At 39.2% G+C, this 21,476-nt stretch overlaps 1 protein-coding gene across 39 annotated transcripts in view; it reads left to right on the top strand.

Annotated features, from left to right (window-relative positions):
- Nucleotides 1-21,476, top strand: part of LOC139748583 (uncharacterized) — a 978,916-nt gene that overhangs the window by 609,163 nt on the left and 348,277 nt on the right. For all 39 annotated transcript variants that reach the window (XM_071661646.1, XM_071661679.1, XM_071661676.1 and 36 more), the window contains one exon: nucleotides 15,912-16,116. In XM_071661646.1, coding sequence (XP_071517747.1) covers nucleotides 15,912-16,116 — 205 coding nt within the window. The remainder of the gene's footprint in view (nucleotides 1-15,911; nucleotides 16,117-21,476) is intronic.

Genomic DNA, 21,476 nt, shown 5'->3' with positions numbered 1-21,476 from the left:
GTTTAAATGGAGAAAAACTGGAGGAAGTGAAGTGTTTTAGATATCTGGGAGTGGATCTGGCAGCGGATGGAACCATGGGAGCAGAAGTGGATCATAGGGTGGGGGAGGGGGCGAAAATTCTGGGAGCCTTGAAGAATGTGTGGAAGTCGAGAACATTATCTAGGAAAGCAAAAATGGGTATGTTTGAAGGAATAGTGGTTCCAACAATGTTGTATGGTTGCGAGGCGTGGACTATGGATAGAGTTGTGCGCAGGAGGATGGATGTGCTGGAAATGAGATGTTTGAGGACAATGTGTGGTGTGAGGTGGTTTGATCAAGTAAGTAACGTAAGGGTAAGAGAGATGTGTGGAAATAAAAAGAGCGTGGTTGAGAGAGCAGAAGAGGGTGTTTTGAAATGGTTTGGTCACATGGAGAGAATGAGTGAGGAAAGATTGACCAAGAGGATATATGTGTCGGAGGTGGAGGGAAAGAGGAGAAGAGGGAGACCAAATTGAAGGTGGAAAGATGGAGTGAAAAAGATTTTGTGTGATCGGGGCCTGAACATGCAGGAGGGTGAAAGGAGGGCAAGGAATAGAGTGAATTGGAGCGATGTGGTATACCGGGGTTGACGTGCTGTCAGTGGATTGAATCAAGGCATGTGTATGGGGGTGGGTTGGGCCATTTCTTTCGTCTGTTTCCTTGCGCTACCTCGCAAACGCGGGAGACAGCGACAAAGCAAAAAAAAAAAATATATATATATATATATTTATATTTATTTTGCTTTGTCGCTGTCTCCCACATTTGCGAGGTAGCGCAAGGAAACAGAAGAAAGAAATGGCCCAACCCACCCCCATACACACGTATATACACACACGTCCACACACGCAAACATACGCAACCATACATCTCAATGTACACATATATATACACACACAGACATATACATATATACCCATGCACACAATTCACACTGCCTGCCTTTATTCATTCCCATCGCCACCTCGCCACACATGGAATACCATCCCCCTCCCCCCTCATGTGTGTATATATATATATATATATATATATATATATATATATATATTGTTGACTGGTTGGTAAGGTTAATTAATGTATGTATGACTCATGGTGAGGTGCCTGAGGATTGGCGGAATGCGTGCATAGTGCCATTGTACAAAGGCAAAGGGGATAAGAGTGAGTGCTCAAATTACAGAGGTATAAGTTTGTAGAGTATTCCTGGTAAATTATATGGGAGGATATTGATTGAGAGGGTGAAGGCATGTACAGAGCATCAGATTGGGGAAGAGCAGTGTGGTTTCAGAAGTGGTAGAGGATGTGTGGATCAGGTGTTTGCTTTGAAGAATGTATGTGAGAAATACTTAGAAAAGCAAATGGATTTGTATGTAGCATTTATGGATCTGGAGAAGGCATATGATAGAGTTGATAGAGATGCTCTGTGGAAGGTATTAAGAATATATGGTGTGGGAGGCAAGTTGTTAGAAGCAGTGAAAAGTTTTTATCGAGGATGTAAGGCATGTGTACGTGTAGGAAGAGAGGAAAGTGATTGGTTCTCAGTGAATGTAGGTTTGCGGCAGGGGTGTGTGATGTCTCCATGGTTGTTTAATTTGTTTATGGATGGGGTTGTTAGGGAGGTGAATGCAAGAGTTTTGGAAAGAGGGGCAAGTATGAAGTCTGTTGGGGATGAGAGAGCTTGGGAAGTGAGTCAGTTGTTGTTCGCTGATGATACAGCGCTGGTGGCTGATTCATGTGAGAAACTGCAGAAGCTGGTGACTGAGTTTGGTAAAGTGTGTGAAAGAAGAAAGTTAAGAGTAAATGTGAATAAGAGCAAGGTTATTAGGTACAGTAGGGTTGAGGGTCAAGTCAATTGGGAGGTGAGTTTGAATGGAGAAAAACTGGAGGAAGTGAAGTGTTTTAGATATCTGGGAGTGGATCTGGCAGTGGATGGTACCATGGAAGCGGAAGTGGATCATAGGGTGGGGGAGGGGGCGAAAATTCTGGGAGCCTTGAAGAATGTGTGGAAGTCGAGAACATTATCTCAGAAAGCAAAAATGGGTATGTTTGAAGGAATAGTGGTTCCAACAATGTTGTATGGTTGCGAGGCGTGGACTATGGATAGAGTTGTGCGCAGGAGGATGGATGTGCTGGAAATGAGATGTTTGAGGACAATGTGTGGTGTGAGGTGGTTTGATCGAGTAAGTAACGTAAGGGTAAGAGAGATGTGTGGAAATAAAAAGAGCATGGTTGAGAGAGCAGAAGAGGGTGTTTTGAAATGGTTCGGGCACATGGAGAGAATGTGTGAGGAAAGATTGACCAAGAGAATATATGTGTCGGAGGTGGAGGGAACGAGGAGAAGAGGGAGACCAAATTGGAGGTGGAAAGATGGAGTGAAAAAGATTTTGTGTGATCGGGGCCTGAACATGCAGGAGGGTGAAAGGAGGGCAAGGAATAGAGTGAATTGGAACGATGTGGTATACTGGGGTTGACGTGCTGTCAGTGGATTGAATCAAGGCATGTGAAGCGTCTGGGGTAAACCATGGAAAGCTGTGTAGGTATGTATATTTGCGTGTGTGGACGTATGTATATACATGTGTATGGGGGTGGGTTGGTCCATTTCTTTCGTCTGTTTCCTTGCGCTACCTCGCAAACGCGGGAGACAGCAAAAAAAAAAAAAAAAAAACATATATATATATATATATATATATATATATATATATATATATATATATATATATATATATATATATATATATATTTATCCTTTATCCCTGGGGATGGGGGATAAAGAATACTGCCCAAGTATTCCCTGTGTTTCATAGAAGGCGACTAAAAGGGGTGGGAAAGGATAGCTGGAAATTCCCTTCCTGTATTATTTTCCATAACAAGAAACCAAGAGAGGATTTTTCCCTCTAAGGCTCTGTCGCCTGTGTTTGACCCCATCTCACATGCGTGGGAAATGGCAAACACCTCGTAACACTTTGCTCTTTGCTTTTCTCCCACAATTCCCTAAATTTCTTACACTTGGTGAATATACCATTGAATTCCACCATGCTTTTAAGTTTCTTTCCTTATATAAGTACTTCCTGGCTTGACTCCAAGTCAAAGATATCCATAACTATGTGGCCCCTTACATTCTGTCTATAACCTCCTCTTCTCTGCTCTATCATGGTAGTTGTTTCTGGCAGTCCCATAGCCTTCAAGAATCTTTTGAAATGCTTAGCTAAATTTTTTTTTTACCTTTATGTCCCCATGGGTCTATTCCTCATCACTGTTAACTTTGTTGATCTGCCTCTAAATTTGTTCCATCTAATCTTCCTTACCCATACATTCATCAGTCTGTGTGTGTGTGTGTGTGTTCTCTTTCATCTTCCTGAACAGCTTTTGATATTATCCCAGTAGATTCAGTATGAGCTTTTGTCCTTTCCTCTGCCTGATAGTGCTCCTGCAGTTCCTTGACCAATCTTTTCATTAAAATATTGTTTTAGCCTCTAGTACATCAAGAGAAGATGCATCAAACCTTACCCTCGTTTTAATGGCTTTCTCTTCTTCCCTGTCATTTGGTATTTCATGAATGCCCTTCCCAAAACTGTTTTAATGTTTCTCTGTAGTCTTGTGACTCCATTCATGGTCCTTGAAATGATTTCTTAGTTTTCTTGGATCTAGTTGTGTTATCCTCTGATATTGCTTCTTTTCAAGATCCCATACCATACCCTGACATTTTCTCTGTGGTTTTGTCATGTTTAGTCTCCCTTTTTTTTCTTTTATCTTTAATCTTGCCTTTGCTGATCTAGTTTTGACATACTGGTTTCGTGAATTCCTGTAACTGAATTCATGCTATTTACTTTTATTTCCGGCAATGCTTAAGGTCTTGAATTATCCCCAAAGTAATAACAGTAGCAATAGTTATGTGTGCAACTTTACTTTTTTTGCCTTCTCATCCCATCCATTGTGCAATATTTCAAGATCCTGCCACCTTGACAGTTGTCCATATTTGTCGTTATGTACTACATACTACTTACAAGTTTCATTTGTGGTTTCTTCCAATCCATGTGAAGCTTTGCACCTGAGTAGTTTTGCAAGGAATTTTCTGTACTGCACTTTTTGCATTAATAAGTATGTCTCCATGTTTCTTTTTCACTAAGTCTTTAATTTTTGTACCTGAAATGTATGCTATTCTTATCCCTGTTATCTGTAGGAATCTGTCCATACTCCCATCTTTCTTTGTATGTTGCACTTTTCATCTTTTTGTGAAGTTTCTATCCCTTAGGCCTTTCTTTTCAGTTTTTTAATTAATCCCTTGGTTTAACAAGAAATGCAAAGGTACAGTTATTAGAAAAAAAAAGTGCAATGTAAAGGAGAGACTGCCAGTTCGAAGTCACTGAAGGGTGTGAGCTGGACTCATGTCTGTTTTGAATTTAAAGAGTAACTGAAGGGTTTTGTGGAGATAGTTTTGTGGAGATGCAGACATTGTGTTCTGGGTAAGCCATTATTCGAATTGTGTAATGTTGCATGTTTGATGTTGCTACAATGGTGTCAGATTATTTTGCTGTGATTTTGAAGTCTTCTCCATACAAGAGGACCTTCATGTTGAGGTTTGCTTTAGATGATGGGTAGTTGTGTAAAGAGAGATTAAAGAGTGCTTGGGAAAGAACTGTTTTAGAGTTTTAGAGGTGAAGCCATTGTGAGAGACTTTAGCTGGGTGACCAGCTATGAAATTGGCCAGCCACTTTTTGTCATTGCTATGAAGGATGGTGTTATGTTTTTTTATGTGAGGAATGTGTTAGGGGATAGTGTCAAATGCTTTGTTGGTGTCTATAACCATGAATACTGTATGGTAGGTGGGTTTTGTTAGTTGAGTCCATCTAGGATGTTTTGTGTGAGGTTAGTGTTTAATGTGGTGGTAGAGCTTTTGCACCTGAAGCCATGATGTGTGGACAAGAATTTTTTTTTTCAGAGATTGGATACTGAGGATAAAAATCATATAGGATGGTAGGAGTAGGGGAAGTTGGGCGGTTTGGAGGGTTTTATGATTGGTATTAAGTTAGCAGGTTTCTAGATGGAGGGGATTTTGTTGTATGGCCAGAAAATGCTGAAGATATATGTAAGTGCTTGGATTGCAATTGGGCCATAGTGTTTCACATGAAATTTTGGTATGTTGTCAAGGCCTCTTTCAGGAAGGTTCATCAAGGTTTGAATTGCATGTGGTTGGTGGAGCAGAAAGAAAAGACAGCTGCCTGAATCAGAGGAGTATGACTTGACAACCACTTAAGTTCTGACTCAGTATGCATCTATCACTAACTTTCCCAATACCCAGGCAGATAGTACTGATGATATACCTCTCTGGTTGGTGACTGCCTACCAGCCACTGCCTTCGGGTTCGGTGTGTTCCATGTGAAAGCTAGAGAATAGATGTGAAAATGTGTGGAAAGAGAACATTATCTCATAGAGTAAAAATGGGTATGTTTGAAGGAATAGTAGTTCCAACAACATTATATGGTTGTGAGGCCTGGGCTGTACATATGGTTGTACAGAGTGGCTTTGTTGGAAAGTAATGTTTTAGGACAGGATGTGGTGTGAGGTGGTTTGATCAAGTGAGTAATGAAAAGGTAAGAGAGATGTGTGGTAATAAAATGATTGTGGTAGAAAGAGCTGAAGAGGGAGTGTTGAAATGTTTTGGACATATGGAATGAATGAGCGAGGAAAGGTTGACAAAGAGGATAAATGTGTCACAGGTGGAGGGAACAAGGAGAAGCAGGAGACTAAATTGTAGGTGGAAGGATGGAGTGAAAAAGATTTTGAGTGATCGGGGGGTCCTAAACATGTAGGAGGGTAAGAGGCATGTAAGAAGCGTGTAAGAAATAGAGTGAATTGGAACGATGTGGTATACCGGGGTCAACATGCTGTCAGTGGACTGCACCAGTGCGTATGAAACATCTGTAGTAAACAATGGAAAGGTCTGTGGGGCCTGGATGTGGATAGAGAGCTGTGGGTATGATGCATTACATTTTTTTTTTTTTTTTTTTATACTTTGTCGCTGTCTCCCGCGTTTGCGAGGTAGCGCAAGGAAACAGACGAAAGAAATGGCCCAACACCCCCCCATACACATGTATATACATACGTCCACACACGCAAATATACATACCTACACAGCTTTCCATGGTTTACCCCACACGCTTCACATGCCTTGATTCAATCCACTGACAGCACGTCAACCCCGGTATACCACATCGCTCCAATTCACTCTATTCCTTGCCCTCCTTTCACCCTCCTGCATGTTCAGGCCCCGATCACACAAAATCTTTTTCACTCCATCTTTCCACCTCCAATTTGGTCTCCCTCTTCTCCTTGCTCCCTCCACCTCCAACACATATATCCTCTTGATCAATCTTTCCTCACTCATTCTCTCCATGTGCCCAAACCATTTCAAAACACCCTCTTCTGCTCTCTCAACCACGCTCTTTTTATTTCCACACATCTCTCTTACCCTTACGTTACTCACTCGATCAAACCACCTCACACCACACATTGTCCTCAAACATCTCATTTCCAGCACATCCATCCTCCTGCGCACAACTCTATCCATAGCCCACGCCTCGCAACCATACAACATTGTTGGAACCACTATTCCTTCAAACATACCCATTTTTGCTTTCCGAGATAATGTTCTTGACTTCCACACATTCTTCAAGGCCCCCAGAATTTTCGCCCCCTCCCCCACCCTATGATCCACTTCCGCTTCCATGGTTCCATCCGCTGCCAGATCCACTCCCAGATATCTAAAACACTTCACTTCCTCCAGTTTTTCTCCATTCAAACTCACCTCCCAATTGACTTGACCCTCAACCCTACTGTACCTAATAACCTTGCTCTTATTCACATTTACTCTTAACTTTCTTCTTCCACACACTTTACCAAACTCAGTCACCAGCTTTTGCAGTTTCTCACATGAATCAGCCACCAGCGCTGTATCATCAGCGAACAACAACTGACTCACTTCCCAAGCTCTCTCATCCCCAACAGACTTCATACTTGCCCCTCTTTCCAAAACTCTTGCATTTACCTCCCTAACAACCCCATCCATAAACAAATTAAACAACCATGGAGACATCACACACCCCTGCCGCAAACCTACATTCACTGAGAACCAATCACTTTCCTCTCTTCCTACACGTACACATGCCTTACATCCTCGATAAAAACTTTTCACTGCTTCTAACAACTTTCCTCCCACACCATATATTCTTAATACCTTCCACAGAGCATCTCTATCAACTCTATCATATGCCTTCTCCAGATCCATAAATGCTACATACAAATCCATTTGCTTTTCTAAGTATTTCTCACATACATTCTTCAAAGCAAACACCTGATCCACACATCCTCTACCACTTCTGAAACCACACTGCTCTTCCCCAATCTGATGCTTTGTACATGCCTTCACCCTCTCAATCAATACCCTCCCATATAATTTGCCAGGAATACTCAACAAACTTTTTTTTTTTTTTTTTATATACTTTGTCGCTGTCTCCCGCGTTTGCGAGGTAGCGCAAGGAAACAGACGAAAGAAATGGCCCAACCCCCCCCCCATACACATGTACATACACACGTCCACACACGCAAATATACATACCTACACAGCTTTCCATGGTTTACCCCAGACGCTTCACATGCCTTGATTCAATCCACTGACAGCACGTCAACCCCTGTATACCACATCGCTCCAATTCACTCTATTCCTTGCCCTCCTTTCACCCTCCTGCATGTTCAGGCCCCGATCACACAAAATCTTTTTCACTCCATCTTTCCACCTCCAATTTGGTCTCCCTCTTCTCCTCGTTCCCTCCACCTCCGACACATATATCCTCTTGGTCAATCTTTCCTCACTCATTCTCTCCATGTGCCCAAACCATTTCAAAACACCCTCTTCTGCTCTCTCAACCACGCTCTTTTTATTTCCACACATCTCTCTTACCCTTACGTTACTTACTCGATCAAACCACCTCACACCACACATTTTCCTCAAACATCTCATTTCCAGCACATCCATCCTCCTGCGCACATCTTATACCTTATACCTCTGTAATTTGAGCACTCACTCTTATCCCCTTTGCCTTTGTACAATGGCACTATGCATGCATTCCGCCAATCCTCAGGCACCTCACCATGAGTCATACATACATTAAATAACCTTACCAACCAGTCAACAATACAGTCACCCCCTTTTTTAATAAATTCCACTGCAATACCATCCAAACCTGCTGCCTTGCCGGCTTTCATCTTCCGCAAAGCTTTCACTACCTCTTCTCTGTTTACCAAATCATTTTCCCTAACCCTCTCACTTTGCACACCACCTCGACCAAAACACCCTATATCTGCCACTCTATCATCAAACACATTCAACAAACCTTCAAAATACTCACTCCATCTCCTTCTCACATCACCACTACTTGTTATCACCTCCCCATTTGCGCCCTTCACTGAAGTTCCCATTTGCTCCCTTGTCTTACGCACTTTATTTACCTCCTTCCAGAACATCTTTTTATTCTCCCTAAAATTTAATGATACTCTCTCACCCTAACTCTCATTTGCCCTTTTTTTCACCTCTTGCACCTTTCTCTTGACCTCCTGTCTCTTTCTTTTATACATCTCCCACTCAATTGCATTTTTTCCCTGCAAAAATCGTCCAAATGCCTCTCTCTTCTCTTTCACTAATACTCTTACTTCTTCATCCCACCACTCACTACCCTTTCTAATCAACCCACCTCCCACTCTTCTCATGCCACAAGCATCTTTTGCGCAATCCATCACTGATTCCCTAAATACATCCCATTCCTCCCCCACTCCCCTTGCTTCCATTGTTCTCACCTTTTTCCATTCTGTACTCAGTCTCTCCTGGTACTTCCTCACACAGGTCTCCTTCTCAAGCTCACTTACTCTCACCACCCTCTTCACCCCAACATTCACTCTTCTTTTCTGAAAACCCATACAAATCTTCACCTTAGCCTTAATGTGGATGGATTACATATGACAGCTAAAAAATGATTGTGAATGAAGATGGCTTTTTTTTTTTTTGTCTGTTTTCCTGGCACTATCTCGCTGATGCAGGGGGTGATGATGCTGTTTCCTTTGGGGCGGGATGGCCTCGGGAATGGATGAAGGCAAGTGAGTATAAAGATGTACAGGTGTATATATGTATATGTCAGTGTATGTGTATCTTTAGGTATGTATATGTGTATATGTTGATATGAATATCTATGTATATGTACATGTATGTGTGCTTATTTATATATGTGTGTTTAAATGAGTAGTTGGGTCTTTCTTCATCTGTTTTCTGAGAATACCCTGCTGACTTGGGAAACAGCAATCAAGTATAATGATATATATATTAGTGTTCCCAGAATCTGCCTGCTTGAGGTTATGCCTCAGTGAAAAATCAACTTTGGCAAGGCTTTATCATTGGAAGTACAATCTCATCAAAAACTTCTCACTCCAAAGGAGTCTAAATTTTCCTGTTACTGGAAGTAGTGCAGCCTTGGCCTGCAGGAACCTCTTGATAGAGGTCTTGCATAACGCCAGAATTGTTTCATAGAATTTGGTCTAGGGATATATATAGATATGTAATTAAATACTTATATTTGCACACACACACACACACACACACTCACACACATGCAGAGTGTTAAGGGATTGGGAAGAGTCAAGCTTCATACCTGTCTACAAGAAAGGAGATTGGAAACAGTCCCTGAGCAATGGATTTGTCTCATTATTCAGTGTGGTCTGTAAGATTCTACAAGAGATAATTTAATGACAAATAGAAGACTTTGAACAGATGAGAAATTGCTTAGGTGAGAGACATCATAGTTTTAAGAGAAAGAGGTCATGTGTTACAAACCTATTAGATTTTCATGAGAAAGTGAACTCTGTCTAAGAAGAAAGGGTAGAGTGAATGGATTGTTTGTATCTAAACTGCCAGAAAGCATTTGACACTGTATCACGTGGAGATTAATTAAGAAACTGGATTACCAGGCAGGACTCGGACGGAAATTTTCTGAGGATATAAGATAATGTCTGGAAGGGAAGATGTGATGCATGTCAAAGGTACCAGAATTATGAGAGCTGATTTACTGGAAAAGGCTAGAGGCTGTAAATTTGTACACTTTTGAACAGTGAAGAGTGCATAATGACCTGATCATAACCTTTAAGTTTTTAAAACAGAACAGTGATGCAGACGGTGAACAGTTGTTTGAGAAATGTATAGATGAAGCAATCAAGGGACATAACTTGAGATTTAGCAAAAACAGTTAGAATAGATGTAAAAAAGTACTTATGATATAGTGTAAGAGTATTGGGTGAATAGAATGACTGAGGACATGGTTAATGCAAACAGCATACATAAATTTAAGAGTTAGTATGAAAGTAGAGAATGTTCAAGAGATGGGGCTCAACAAATGTAATTATCCTTGCCTGTTCAGTACAAATAGGTAATTACACAATGATTTATGTGATGGAGATGTCAGACTGAAAGTATTGTTTAAAATATTGATGGACCAGAAGTAAATGGTAAAGATATGAAAATGAAGGATTGCACTGTATTAAGGACAACGCATCTGACATTGTTGGAGTTGTGGAAATAGAGCTCATAGAGAAACAAGATCTCACCCCTTCTGGCCAGATAGATACATGGCAGTAAAGAGAGAAAGGGGCATAACAAGAGGAGGATTCACCCTCAACCCTTTCATTGTGCCATGCTACTCTTTATGACTTCATTTATCAGTATGCCTTGCCACAATTGTGGATCTAAACCTTTGCACCCTTATTCGAATACCCAGCTGAAGTTGTATTCCATGTCTTATTCAAATATCGCTTGCAAGTTATCAGCACAGCTTGAAAAAATATCAGGCATCACAGTCCGCATTAATTGTTGAAGAAAGTATAACTAAATTATCTTTGGAAGCAAGATTTACAAAATAATATTGTTGAGTAAGGGAACTCGTCCAGATGGATATTTGCCTATTAAGTTTTGTACCTCTATTTCAAGTCCACACAATGGTCCTGAGTGGTGTCCAAGGTGATAGTGAATGATAAATTTCTTCAACTATGCTGCTGAAATATTTTCATGAGTTTCCTAGGAAGGAAATCAAGCAGTTCTCAGGTAGACTTAGTGGACTAAATCAGAGGTTGATCCTGAATTACATGATGATGATCATTTGTCTTTGGATCATGGAAGAGTGATTTTAGGGAGATTGGTTCTTCCAGCATTGAAAGTTGAACATGATAAGGTAGGAGGTGTTTTTAGCAGAAGTAGAGGTAGTCTTTCCGGTGCCTGCTATACCTTGACAACATTGCATAGTTTGTTGATTTCCTTACTTTTAGAATTTGCTTTTATGAAAAAAAAAATATTGAATCTGTGATTGCAACAAGAAAAGATTTATTTTATGAAGTAGAACATGATAATCCGTAATAATTATTTGGTACTGATAAAATTGATTATAAGATATGCATAGTAGCATTTTGCTTGACACTCAGGCCTCCTTATTCCAGCATTTTATATTGTGTTGTGCTGAATAATCCACAAAACTTCTTATCATTATGAGATTGAAAGTAACACAAGATTTACCTTTGAAGCGACTTTTTTTTTTTTTTGTCTGTTGTGATAATATTTTGTAAAGTTAAACACATTTTTTGAAAAATTGAAATTGTGAATGATAAGGTGTTGGAAAGGTAACCTTAGGTAACAGTTAAGTGGTTAAAGTATAAAGAACAATATGTCATGTATTATTTTTTGTGAAAATAGTTTCTTTTCAGTTATTCATTCGAATAATGAAATAAGTAGATATTTAAATGATGCTTAAAGACATAAAAAATTTATAAATCATGGATGCACAACCAATTGCCCTCGACCTTTATCACGTAGATCATAATGCCATGATTGAGCAAACTTTTGATAAATTACAAATTACCTCAAGAAGAGTAGCCATACTAGTGAGAGAAGGTTGCTCTCTCTGCATGCTTATTCTGTTACAATTGCATCTACAAGCAAAGTACTTCTCTTGAATCTTAACTGGCAACTATGAAAGGAATCTTGACTGGTGACTATGAAATGATCCCAGTATCAAGAAGCTCCTTTCAGAAATGCAGTGCACACTAAGAAGCCATTCTCAGAACTGTGAGTACGTTTTTCTCTTTCATTGCATGAATTAAGACCTAATGGATAGTGGAAGTACATTCTATTAATGATCTATGGCTAACAGGCTATTGAAGTGAATAGACTATTTCCAGTGCATTGAAACTGAAGAATTAGAACAACAGAAAACTTGACTTTGGAGAAATTGTAGCAAGATTAAGTAAATGGGTTAGTTGTTAGCCTTTAGACCTCTCAGCTGTAAAGTTCATTAGGACCACTTTTTTGTTTGTTTGTTTTTGTGTGGATGGGTGGGGAGCTTAAAACCTTTACATGTGGTCCTTGATGAATACATTTTGCTACCTAATCCTGTGAAGTGTCTGCTGATATGGCTTGAAAGGTAGGAAGGTTTAGATGCCCAGATGTAAATGATATGTATGGGTTTTTTTTAATCCATTGTTAACCAAAAAGTCTGTGATGGGTTTAGGTGTTTATAGAATGAAATCACTCAGAAAAAAATGTAGGAAAAAAACATAATTATATACTTAAATAATGAGGATCCTTGCTGCCACCCAGGTTTGTTGCATCAATTTGACACCCTCCCACACAAGTATAAAGTATAGTACTTTTCTGGGTATTTTTTTTACTAGTATATATTATATAGAAATATTCTTTAGATTTTTGTTTGTGTGCACTGGGAAATGCACAAAACAGGAACCTAACACAATAAAAGGTTAATAGGAGATAACCTTAACTTTTAGCAAATATGGAAAAATGGCCAATTTACATACTGTATGATGGGAAATGTGTAGATAAGAAAGAAATGCTGATGATACTTTATATAATCCTCCAAAGAATTCTAACAAACCTGAACAAATGATATTGTTAAAAATGAAAGAACAATCAGGATGGTGCAAGAAGCCATGAAGTATGCACTTCTCATAGCTGGTAAAGTACTGTTATGAGGATATTAGTTTTGAAGACATAAACTAGAGGAATTTGGATTCTCATGGAGATGGGAAATTACAAATACACAAGTACTAAGATTCTATACAGAAAAAACCCTATACCAGCATATCATTGAACATAATAGTATCAAATGGACTGATACACCATTATTACTTAAAATTATTTTCAAAAATATTGACATGGAAATTGAAAATATCATTTATGATATACCAGCTGGAGAAAGTGATCATGTAATTCTTCATTTTGAAGATATTTTAAAGGATGATGTTAAAAGAATGTAGATGAAAGCAGACTGAAAAGGAGATATATTTGTGGAAACTACACAAAACTCAGCTGTGGTAACAGAATTAGAGAGGAAGTTCAGTAGCCAGAAACCAAACCATTGTGTTAGAAGATTCTGTGAAATTTACAGTGCAAGAGTAGGGACATGGGTGTCTTTGGCCTCAAGTACAAAGGGAAGTCTGAGAAAGAGGAAGGATCGTTTCCATAAAAGATGTCAAAAAAGCAAAAGATTGTCTGTGGCAAGGTTATAGGCATTACTCCAGCCAGCCAGCATTTATAAGCTATAAAAGAGTAGGAAACAAGTATAACTGGATAAGAAAAAGAGGAGAGAGACTTTGAAAAAATATTGTGAACAAGGGAAGGGATATTCCAAAACTCTTCCATAAATTCTAATGGAGTAAATTGTCAGGTAACGATCGCTAATAAGGTTAGAGGATTCAGAGGGAAACAGTTTTAGAGGCTGATGTAAGGATATGCAGGGAACTAAGTTATAGGTTCAAAAGCACTATATCCCTGACACCAGTGAGATGGGACTGGGAACAGGTATTGAAAATCCTTGAAATATGTAGAGAGTATGTAAACAGAATACAAAGGGTCTTGATCCATGTAAGGCTTATTGTTTATTATAAAATTTCTTCTTATGTGCTGAACATGTGTGCACATGCATCTAACAAACCACTTGAAATGTTCAGGATGTCACTTGAATAAGGTAAAGTGTCACAGGAGTGAAGGAGGGCAGACAAATACATATCAATGGTAAAGGAGACTGGGAGGAGGAACTGAACTATGGTGAGGTACTGGACAAGATAATTAAACTTCTTATGGATGTCTTGCTGCTGAGGGGATATCATGTTTTAATTGAAAGGAAGTTGTATACGTACCCCTTGGATTTCTACAAGAGAATGACTGATTTTCTGTATCTTGACTGCCAGGAGGTATTTCACACTCTGCCACATAGGAGGATGGTAAAGCATGTTGGATTGTCAAGCAGGAATAAGAACACTACAGTACATCCATGGTTAAAAGATTATCTTAGTCGAAGGGAACAGAAGATGCATGGTATAGAAACCTTCTTGAAATGGGTTGAGGTCACCAGTTTTTTGCTGCTGGTGTCCATTCTGTTTTGGTATCATTGCTTTTCTTGATAATATGTAAACCTGAATATGGTTGTGGATGATGCCAAGGTCATTAAAGAAGTGAAAAGTGAAGGTTAGCATCATACCAGAGGACTTGAATAAACTCTATAGTTTTTCTGATACTTGGTTGATGAAATTCACCCCAAGTAAATGTAAGGTAATGAGGATGAGACATGATGGGAGAAATCCTCAATGGAATATTATTTAGCTGGAGATAAGATTTATGAGTCTATTTGTGAATGGGACTTGGGAGTTGACATTGTCTCTATCCTGTTCTGGTGTCATTGCTTTCCTTGATGATATGTGAATGACTTGCAAAAGCACTGGACTCTTACATGAATATGGTTGTGGATGATGCCAAGGTCATGAGGAAGTGAAAAGTGAAGGATAGCATCTTACCATGGGACTCCAATAAACTCCAAAGTTTTTCTGATACATGGTCAGTAGAAGTCAACCCAAGTAAACGTAAAGTAATGAGGATTGGACACAGTGGAAGAAAGTCTTGATATGAATATTATCTAGCAGGAGATAAGCTGCATGAATGTATTTATTAGAGGGACTTGGGTGTTGATACTGTCCCAGTCCTGTCACCAGAGTTCCACATTAGGAGAATGATGCAGGAGACTAACTGTCTGCTGGCAGATATGAGGGTCATATCCAGATATGTGGATAAGGAAATATTCAACAAGCTGTTCACATCTTATGTTAGGCCAAACTGAAATATGCCGCTCAAGTTTGGATACTGCACTTAAGTGCAAAGAATTATAAAAGGTCCAGATGATGAGAACAAAGTTGGTATAGGTTGTACCTCTTTAATCCAGCAACCATGTGACCTGGCCAGTGACCAGAGAAAATGCCGGAAAACAGAAATTGACCCAAAGTCATACACAGTTTATGACCCCCACAAAGTCTTTACAGAAGTTCCTTTATTTAATTTTTTTTGTAACTCCACCATTCAAGTATAGATAATGATTTTTGCTTATGCTTATTAGCAATGTCTGGTAACTGAAGGAAATAAGAATGATTCATGAAAAGACTCAACCTTAAAAGCAGGGAGCAGTGAAAACAGAAAATTTTGCTTTTTTAGGTAATATATGAGATTATGTGTCCAACATGGGAAAAGTAGAATATGTAGATTAGAAGTAAAGATGTTATTATTCCATAAAGTTGTACAGTGAAATAGTACAGCATGGACTTATATTCATATTTTGGTAAGAAATGTTTATGAGAGGTATGGTCCCATGAGAACTTAATAATCTTTATCTTAAAGTCCACAGCTCAAGATCTGAGTCCTTGAAAAGAAGTTCAGCACAAAATATTTTGGTAAAATTTTGTTATATATGTTTCACAGACTTGTGAGATGTTGCTGTGTTGAACCAGTGGCACCTGTCTTTTTTTTTTCACAGGCCCAGCCAATTCCAACTGACCTGGTGGCTAAGTTGCTGGGCAACCGAGTTGCTGTGTCACCAATAGTAACAGTGGAACCACGTAGACGTAAATTCCACAAGCCAATTACCCTCACCATCCCAGTGCCTCAAGCCTCAAGCAAGGGAATGATCAACCAGTACTCTGGCGAGGCTCCTACCCTCCGTCTTTTATGCTCCATCACTGGTGAGTGTTAAAATTGTTCTGTTGATTTTGTCACTTGGTGTGTAGTTATGAAAAATTTCAGTGTGCATTGTGAGGGTTTAGTGGAGGAAGAACTAATGGTCAAATTTTTCCCCTTTTTTCCACTTATCATTGACAATGAACCATAGACATAAGCTTGTGACTTATCTGAGAGCAAGGCAGCATGGACACCAAACAGATGGGAAGTCATACTAATAAACAGAATTTTCTTAGATGAATGGCATTTACTCGGAAGCTCACCAAACCTGAGTTCAGTTGACTAGAATCTACCAGTCAGGAACACTCCTATCCATGGCTGCTAATTGGTTCTTCATCTCTCCTTAATGGTTGATTTATGTGATTCAGAGGCTAGACCAGTCAGCACTTTAGTAAGACTTGTTTCTGAACAGAGTACACATATCAACAGTTTGATAGCCTGTTGTTACTGAAATTAACCACATGAAGTACGTTATTTCCTATAATAGAGGATGTCAGGACATGCATTTATTGTCCATGTTAAAGATCCCGTGATTTCTCCTGTTGAACTAATCTTAACTTTTGAGATAAAGTTTAAGAGCATTTAAGAAGAAAATTAACTTCCTCTTGAGCAGTGCCAGATTTGAATAAGTGGATTCTTATACTTTGCAGCTATAATAACATAATTTGTGTAAATTGCAAAGGCTTCTTTCTATTCATCTTTTGAGTCTCATATCTTTTGCCATCTTTTCAGGGTTCTTCCAGGGTTCAGCAGTTGATTTTTGTTTGGGCAATTAGGTTGATGAACTTACACCTCAGTTAGGTGTATTGTCAAAGTCTCATCCATGACTATATATCTATTAGGTTTGCTGTTAAAGCCTTGCACTTCGTTGGTGTTTGTCAAGACTTTGAAGTATTTTCATAGCAGTGTGAATGGGAAGCTTTTTATAAAGCTTTAAGATTTTCTCATGATCCAGGTGTAAACTGAACATCAGTCTCTGATATGAATGGTCATGGTGTGGAAGCAACATCTGGTGATCAGTGAAGGCAAGTTTCATCTATGCAAATGTTTTCAGGATCAGATGCATATCTCAGGGTTGACATTCATGTCCTTTGCCAATACCCTACAATATGGTTATTTTGATTAATGTATGATTTACTACCATATTAGTAAGTACTCCTGTTGTTTGATATGATGATGGTGTTTTAGGATGGAGACTTAAAGCATTATCTCCTAATCTTGTATTTGTTTGAGGCACAGATATTGATGATGAATAGGTGAAAGAGGTTGCCCACTCATAGTGCACAAATGACCAGAATACAAACAAAAGGTAAACTCCCCAAAAATATAAAAAAAATGAACATCATTTACACATTATTCTATTCAAAGAGTATTTCAAATTAGAAGTATTGCCATGGACTGTTATTTTCTGTCCATCTTTGTTGCTGTCCTCCTGTTAGCTCTTTGTGCTTCTTTTGGTGTAATGACCAAACTTGAGAAGCATGATATAATTTTGGCTGTATGTATGGTATGAATGGCTTGCTAGATAATTGTTTATTCATAACTTGAAAGATCTTTTGATATTTGTTAGGAGGCAGTTGATCTCTGTGACTATTCTCTTTAGATGGAATTTTTTACTCAAATCTTTCTTGCATTCACATTTCTGGTGCTTGTTTCCTGCTAGACGATAATCATATTGAGGTCTTCTTTCAATGTGACCCTCATTGCTTTACATTTACATAGTTTGAACTTCACCTGCCACATATCAGACCAACTTTGGAGTTTGTCAAAGTCCACTTGTAAGATGATGCAATTCTCCATGCCTTTCACTTCCCTCATAACGTTTTATCTTCTGAAAACATGTTCAGTAAAAGTCCCTATCTCTAGGGAAATTGTTAACGTAGGTCAAGAAGGGTAGTGATCCCATTGGTGACCTCAACCCATTTTGAGAAAGCTCCTCTTAACATTTATCCTTTTGTTACATCCACTTAGATTATCTGTCTGTCTGTTAGAGTGTCCCCCTTATTCCTGCCAGGCTCTACAGCTTCTTTATAAGCCTCCCATGTGATATAATATCAATTGCTTTCAGAATTGTACACACCTTACTCATTAGAGACCAATCTTAAGTTCAGTTCCTGTTCCTGGTCTCCTTTTTTATGAAAAGATATGAGAATAGAAATTGTTGAGGTCTGTGCAGTTTCCACAATTACATTTCCTCTTTAGGTCTTGACTCACCTCTACTCTCTTGACTTCCTCATTTACCACTTACTCAAACTTCATTATTACATGATCACTTTTTCCAGTATCCTTGCTAGTACAGTATTTGTTAAGATTAGGTTCAGTAATGATGGTGCATCAATACCTACCATCTAGAATGCTCACTGATATGTTGCTTTAGAATATTTTCCTGTATGCACTCTAAACAATTGTGTTTCCATGTCTCCCTGTTGCCATGATAATCTAAGTTCCTCCTGGCTGTCACTTTATAATTGAAACAGCTCATTATCAGTATTTTGCCATCTCTGAGAACTGTGATTCACCGCATCCTCTACCTTCGTGATTTTTGGATTTTTATCATTTTGTTTGTTCTGGATTGTTGCAGTTGTTTGGAGGATTCTCTGATATCAACACCACAATGCATTACTTTCTCTACAGCTGCTCTTCCAGTTATGTGTTATCTGAATAGGTCATCCTCAAATGTGTCTTGAAACTTATGGCTACCTCTTATTAAGAAGACCAATATTCCCCATCCTTTTCTTATAGTTTCCAACTTTCTTATATTGTAACCTTCTAGGGAGAGTAGGTGAGATCTTTTATCTTTGGTAACTCTGATAATATTAGGTGCATTTTTCCTAATATGATCCATGAATTCATGTACTGTACCATTTACCTCTAATCCATTTGCATTAGTATACTTTATGTTCACTCGTACATTTCCTTAACCTAACAGTCCTGATCTGTGAGCATTACTGGTGGGGATGCTATGTCCTCTTGCCTCATTTGGCATCTCTTGTTTTTGCCATCTGATTGTATTCTTTGCTTTTCTCCATATCTTCCCTTGGTCTGTCATGTTTGATGAAAACCTCATTCAACTCCACCATGTCTAAGTTTCTTTGTCTGCCTAAGTAAGTACCTCCTGGCTTGATGACTTCAAGCCAAACAATACGATAATTGGATTTCCTCTTGTTTCTTGATTATACCCACCAATTCTTCTTTTTTCTTTTATCACTGAAATTGCATCCAGCAGTTCCATAGCATCCAGTAATCTAGTAACTGAAGTTGGTAACAGTACTGAGTATTTGATTTGAAGCTGCAAAACTTCCACACCCAAACCCTCTCAACTTACAGAATTATAGTAAGACTAAAAATCCAGTGCATGTATCACTTAGAGGTAACTCTACATTCTGCTCTCACCCCTACCTCCTTATATAGACCATTATAAACTGCCAACATTCACGGTCACCTTGCTTAGACCATTCCAACCACAAACCACACTTACACCAAACAAGTATTTCTTCACATCCTTCTTTACCAACCTCTTGTTGAACTTCTGATCATGGCATCTGGTAACTTATATACTACACCTCATAAAGAACTGTTTACTGTAACCATCATCCACTTGATTTAGGTTCTTAAAAACTGTTGTCAGGTCACCCCTCTCTCTTCTCTCCTCCATGCAGATAGCTTTGCAACCCTCAACCTTTTACTGTAGCTCAACCGTCAGAATTCAGGTACCAGCATTGTTGCTTTTCCCTAGACCCTCTTAGTCATATCTTCATGCTTCTTTAGGTTTGGTAACCATTCCTGATTAGCATAATCCAATTTCAGTCAACTATATGTTATGAATAGCTGAACCAGTGTTACTAGGTTCCACCTACAAGAGGTCATGTTGTGAATGAACAGTCCCCTTAGTAAGGTAGTATCCCTGGGAGTGGAAGTACAGTCTCATCAAAGAACTTCTCCTTTTAAAGGAGTTGACATTTCCCTGCTACTGGAAGTAGCATTGTTGGGCTGCAGAATCCTTTAAAAGAGGTCCTGGGGACATCAGTGCTTTCATAGAAATTGATCCTAAGGCACTTACAATTATTTATGGAAAAATGAAGAACTTAACTGACATTTCCTCATCCATATACTTGGATGTGATTCTAATATTTGCCAGCATACAGTTTACTTCTTTCACATTTCTCATGATTATAACTATGGTAACAGCTTCCGCACATGGTCAGTCCATAGATTTCTTTTCACACACTGATTCCTTTAGTTTATTTCGTGTTAGGTAATATTTACACTAGTGTCTTCTTTCCCCAAGTCTCATCCTCGTTTTAGGTAATATTTACACTATTGCCTTCTTTCCTCAAGTCTCATCCTCATTACCTTCCAGTTACTTGGATTAAGTCTCATCATCCATTTATTAGACTGACATTGGAGTGTGTCAGGGTTCCCCTGTAAGCTGTTGCAATCATTGTCCTTTCTTATATTGCTTGTGACCTTGGCATCACATGCAAAGATTATTAGGAGAGAATGAGAGGAAAGATTGATAAATAGGATATATGTGTCAGAGGTGGAGGGAACAAAGAGAAGCAGGAGACCAAATTGGAGGTGGAAGGATGGAGTGAGAAAGATTTTGAGTGATTGAGGCCTGAACATACAGAAGGGTGAGAGGTGTGCAAGGAACAGAATAAATTGGAATAATGTGGTATACTGGGGTCGTTGTGCTGTCATCAGACTGAACCATTGCATGTGAAAGGCCTGGGGTAAACCATGGAAAGGTTTGTGAGGCCTGGATGTGGATAGGGAGCTGTGATTTTGGTGCATTACACATGATATGTATATGTATGTATATGTGCATGTATGGATGTTGATATATATATATATATATGGAGGATGGATGTGCTGGAAATGAGATGTTTGAGGACAATGTGTGGTGTGAGGTGGTTTGATCGAGTAAGTAACGTAAGGGTAAGAGAGATGTGTGGAAATAAAAAGAGCGTGGTTGAGAGAGCAGAAGAGGGTGTTTTGAAATGGTTTGGGCACATGGAGAGAATGAGTGAGGAAAGATTGACCAAGGGGATATATGTGTCGGAGGTGGAGGGTACGAGGAGAAGTGGGAGACCAAATATGAGGTGGAAAGATGGAGTGAAAAAGATTTTGTGTGATCGGGGCCTGAACATGCAGGAGGGTGAAAGGAGGGCAAGGAATAGAGTGAATTGGATCGATGTGGTATACCGGGGTTGACGCGCTGTCAGTGGATTGAATCAGGGCATGTGAAGCGTCTGGGGTAAACCATGGAAAGTTGTGTGGGGCCTGGATGTGGAAAGGGATCTGTGGTTTCGGGCATTATTGCATGGCAGCTAGAGACTGAGTGTAAATGAATGGGGCCTATGTT

Source organism: Panulirus ornatus, chromosome 5 (assembly GCF_036320965.1).
Source record: "Panulirus ornatus isolate Po-2019 chromosome 5, ASM3632096v1, whole genome shotgun sequence".
Classification (NCBI taxonomy): domain Eukaryota; kingdom Metazoa; phylum Arthropoda; class Malacostraca; order Decapoda; family Palinuridae; genus Panulirus; species Panulirus ornatus.
The sequence above is the reverse complement of the archived record's forward strand: the minus strand, read 5'-3'. Positions and strand labels throughout refer to the sequence as shown.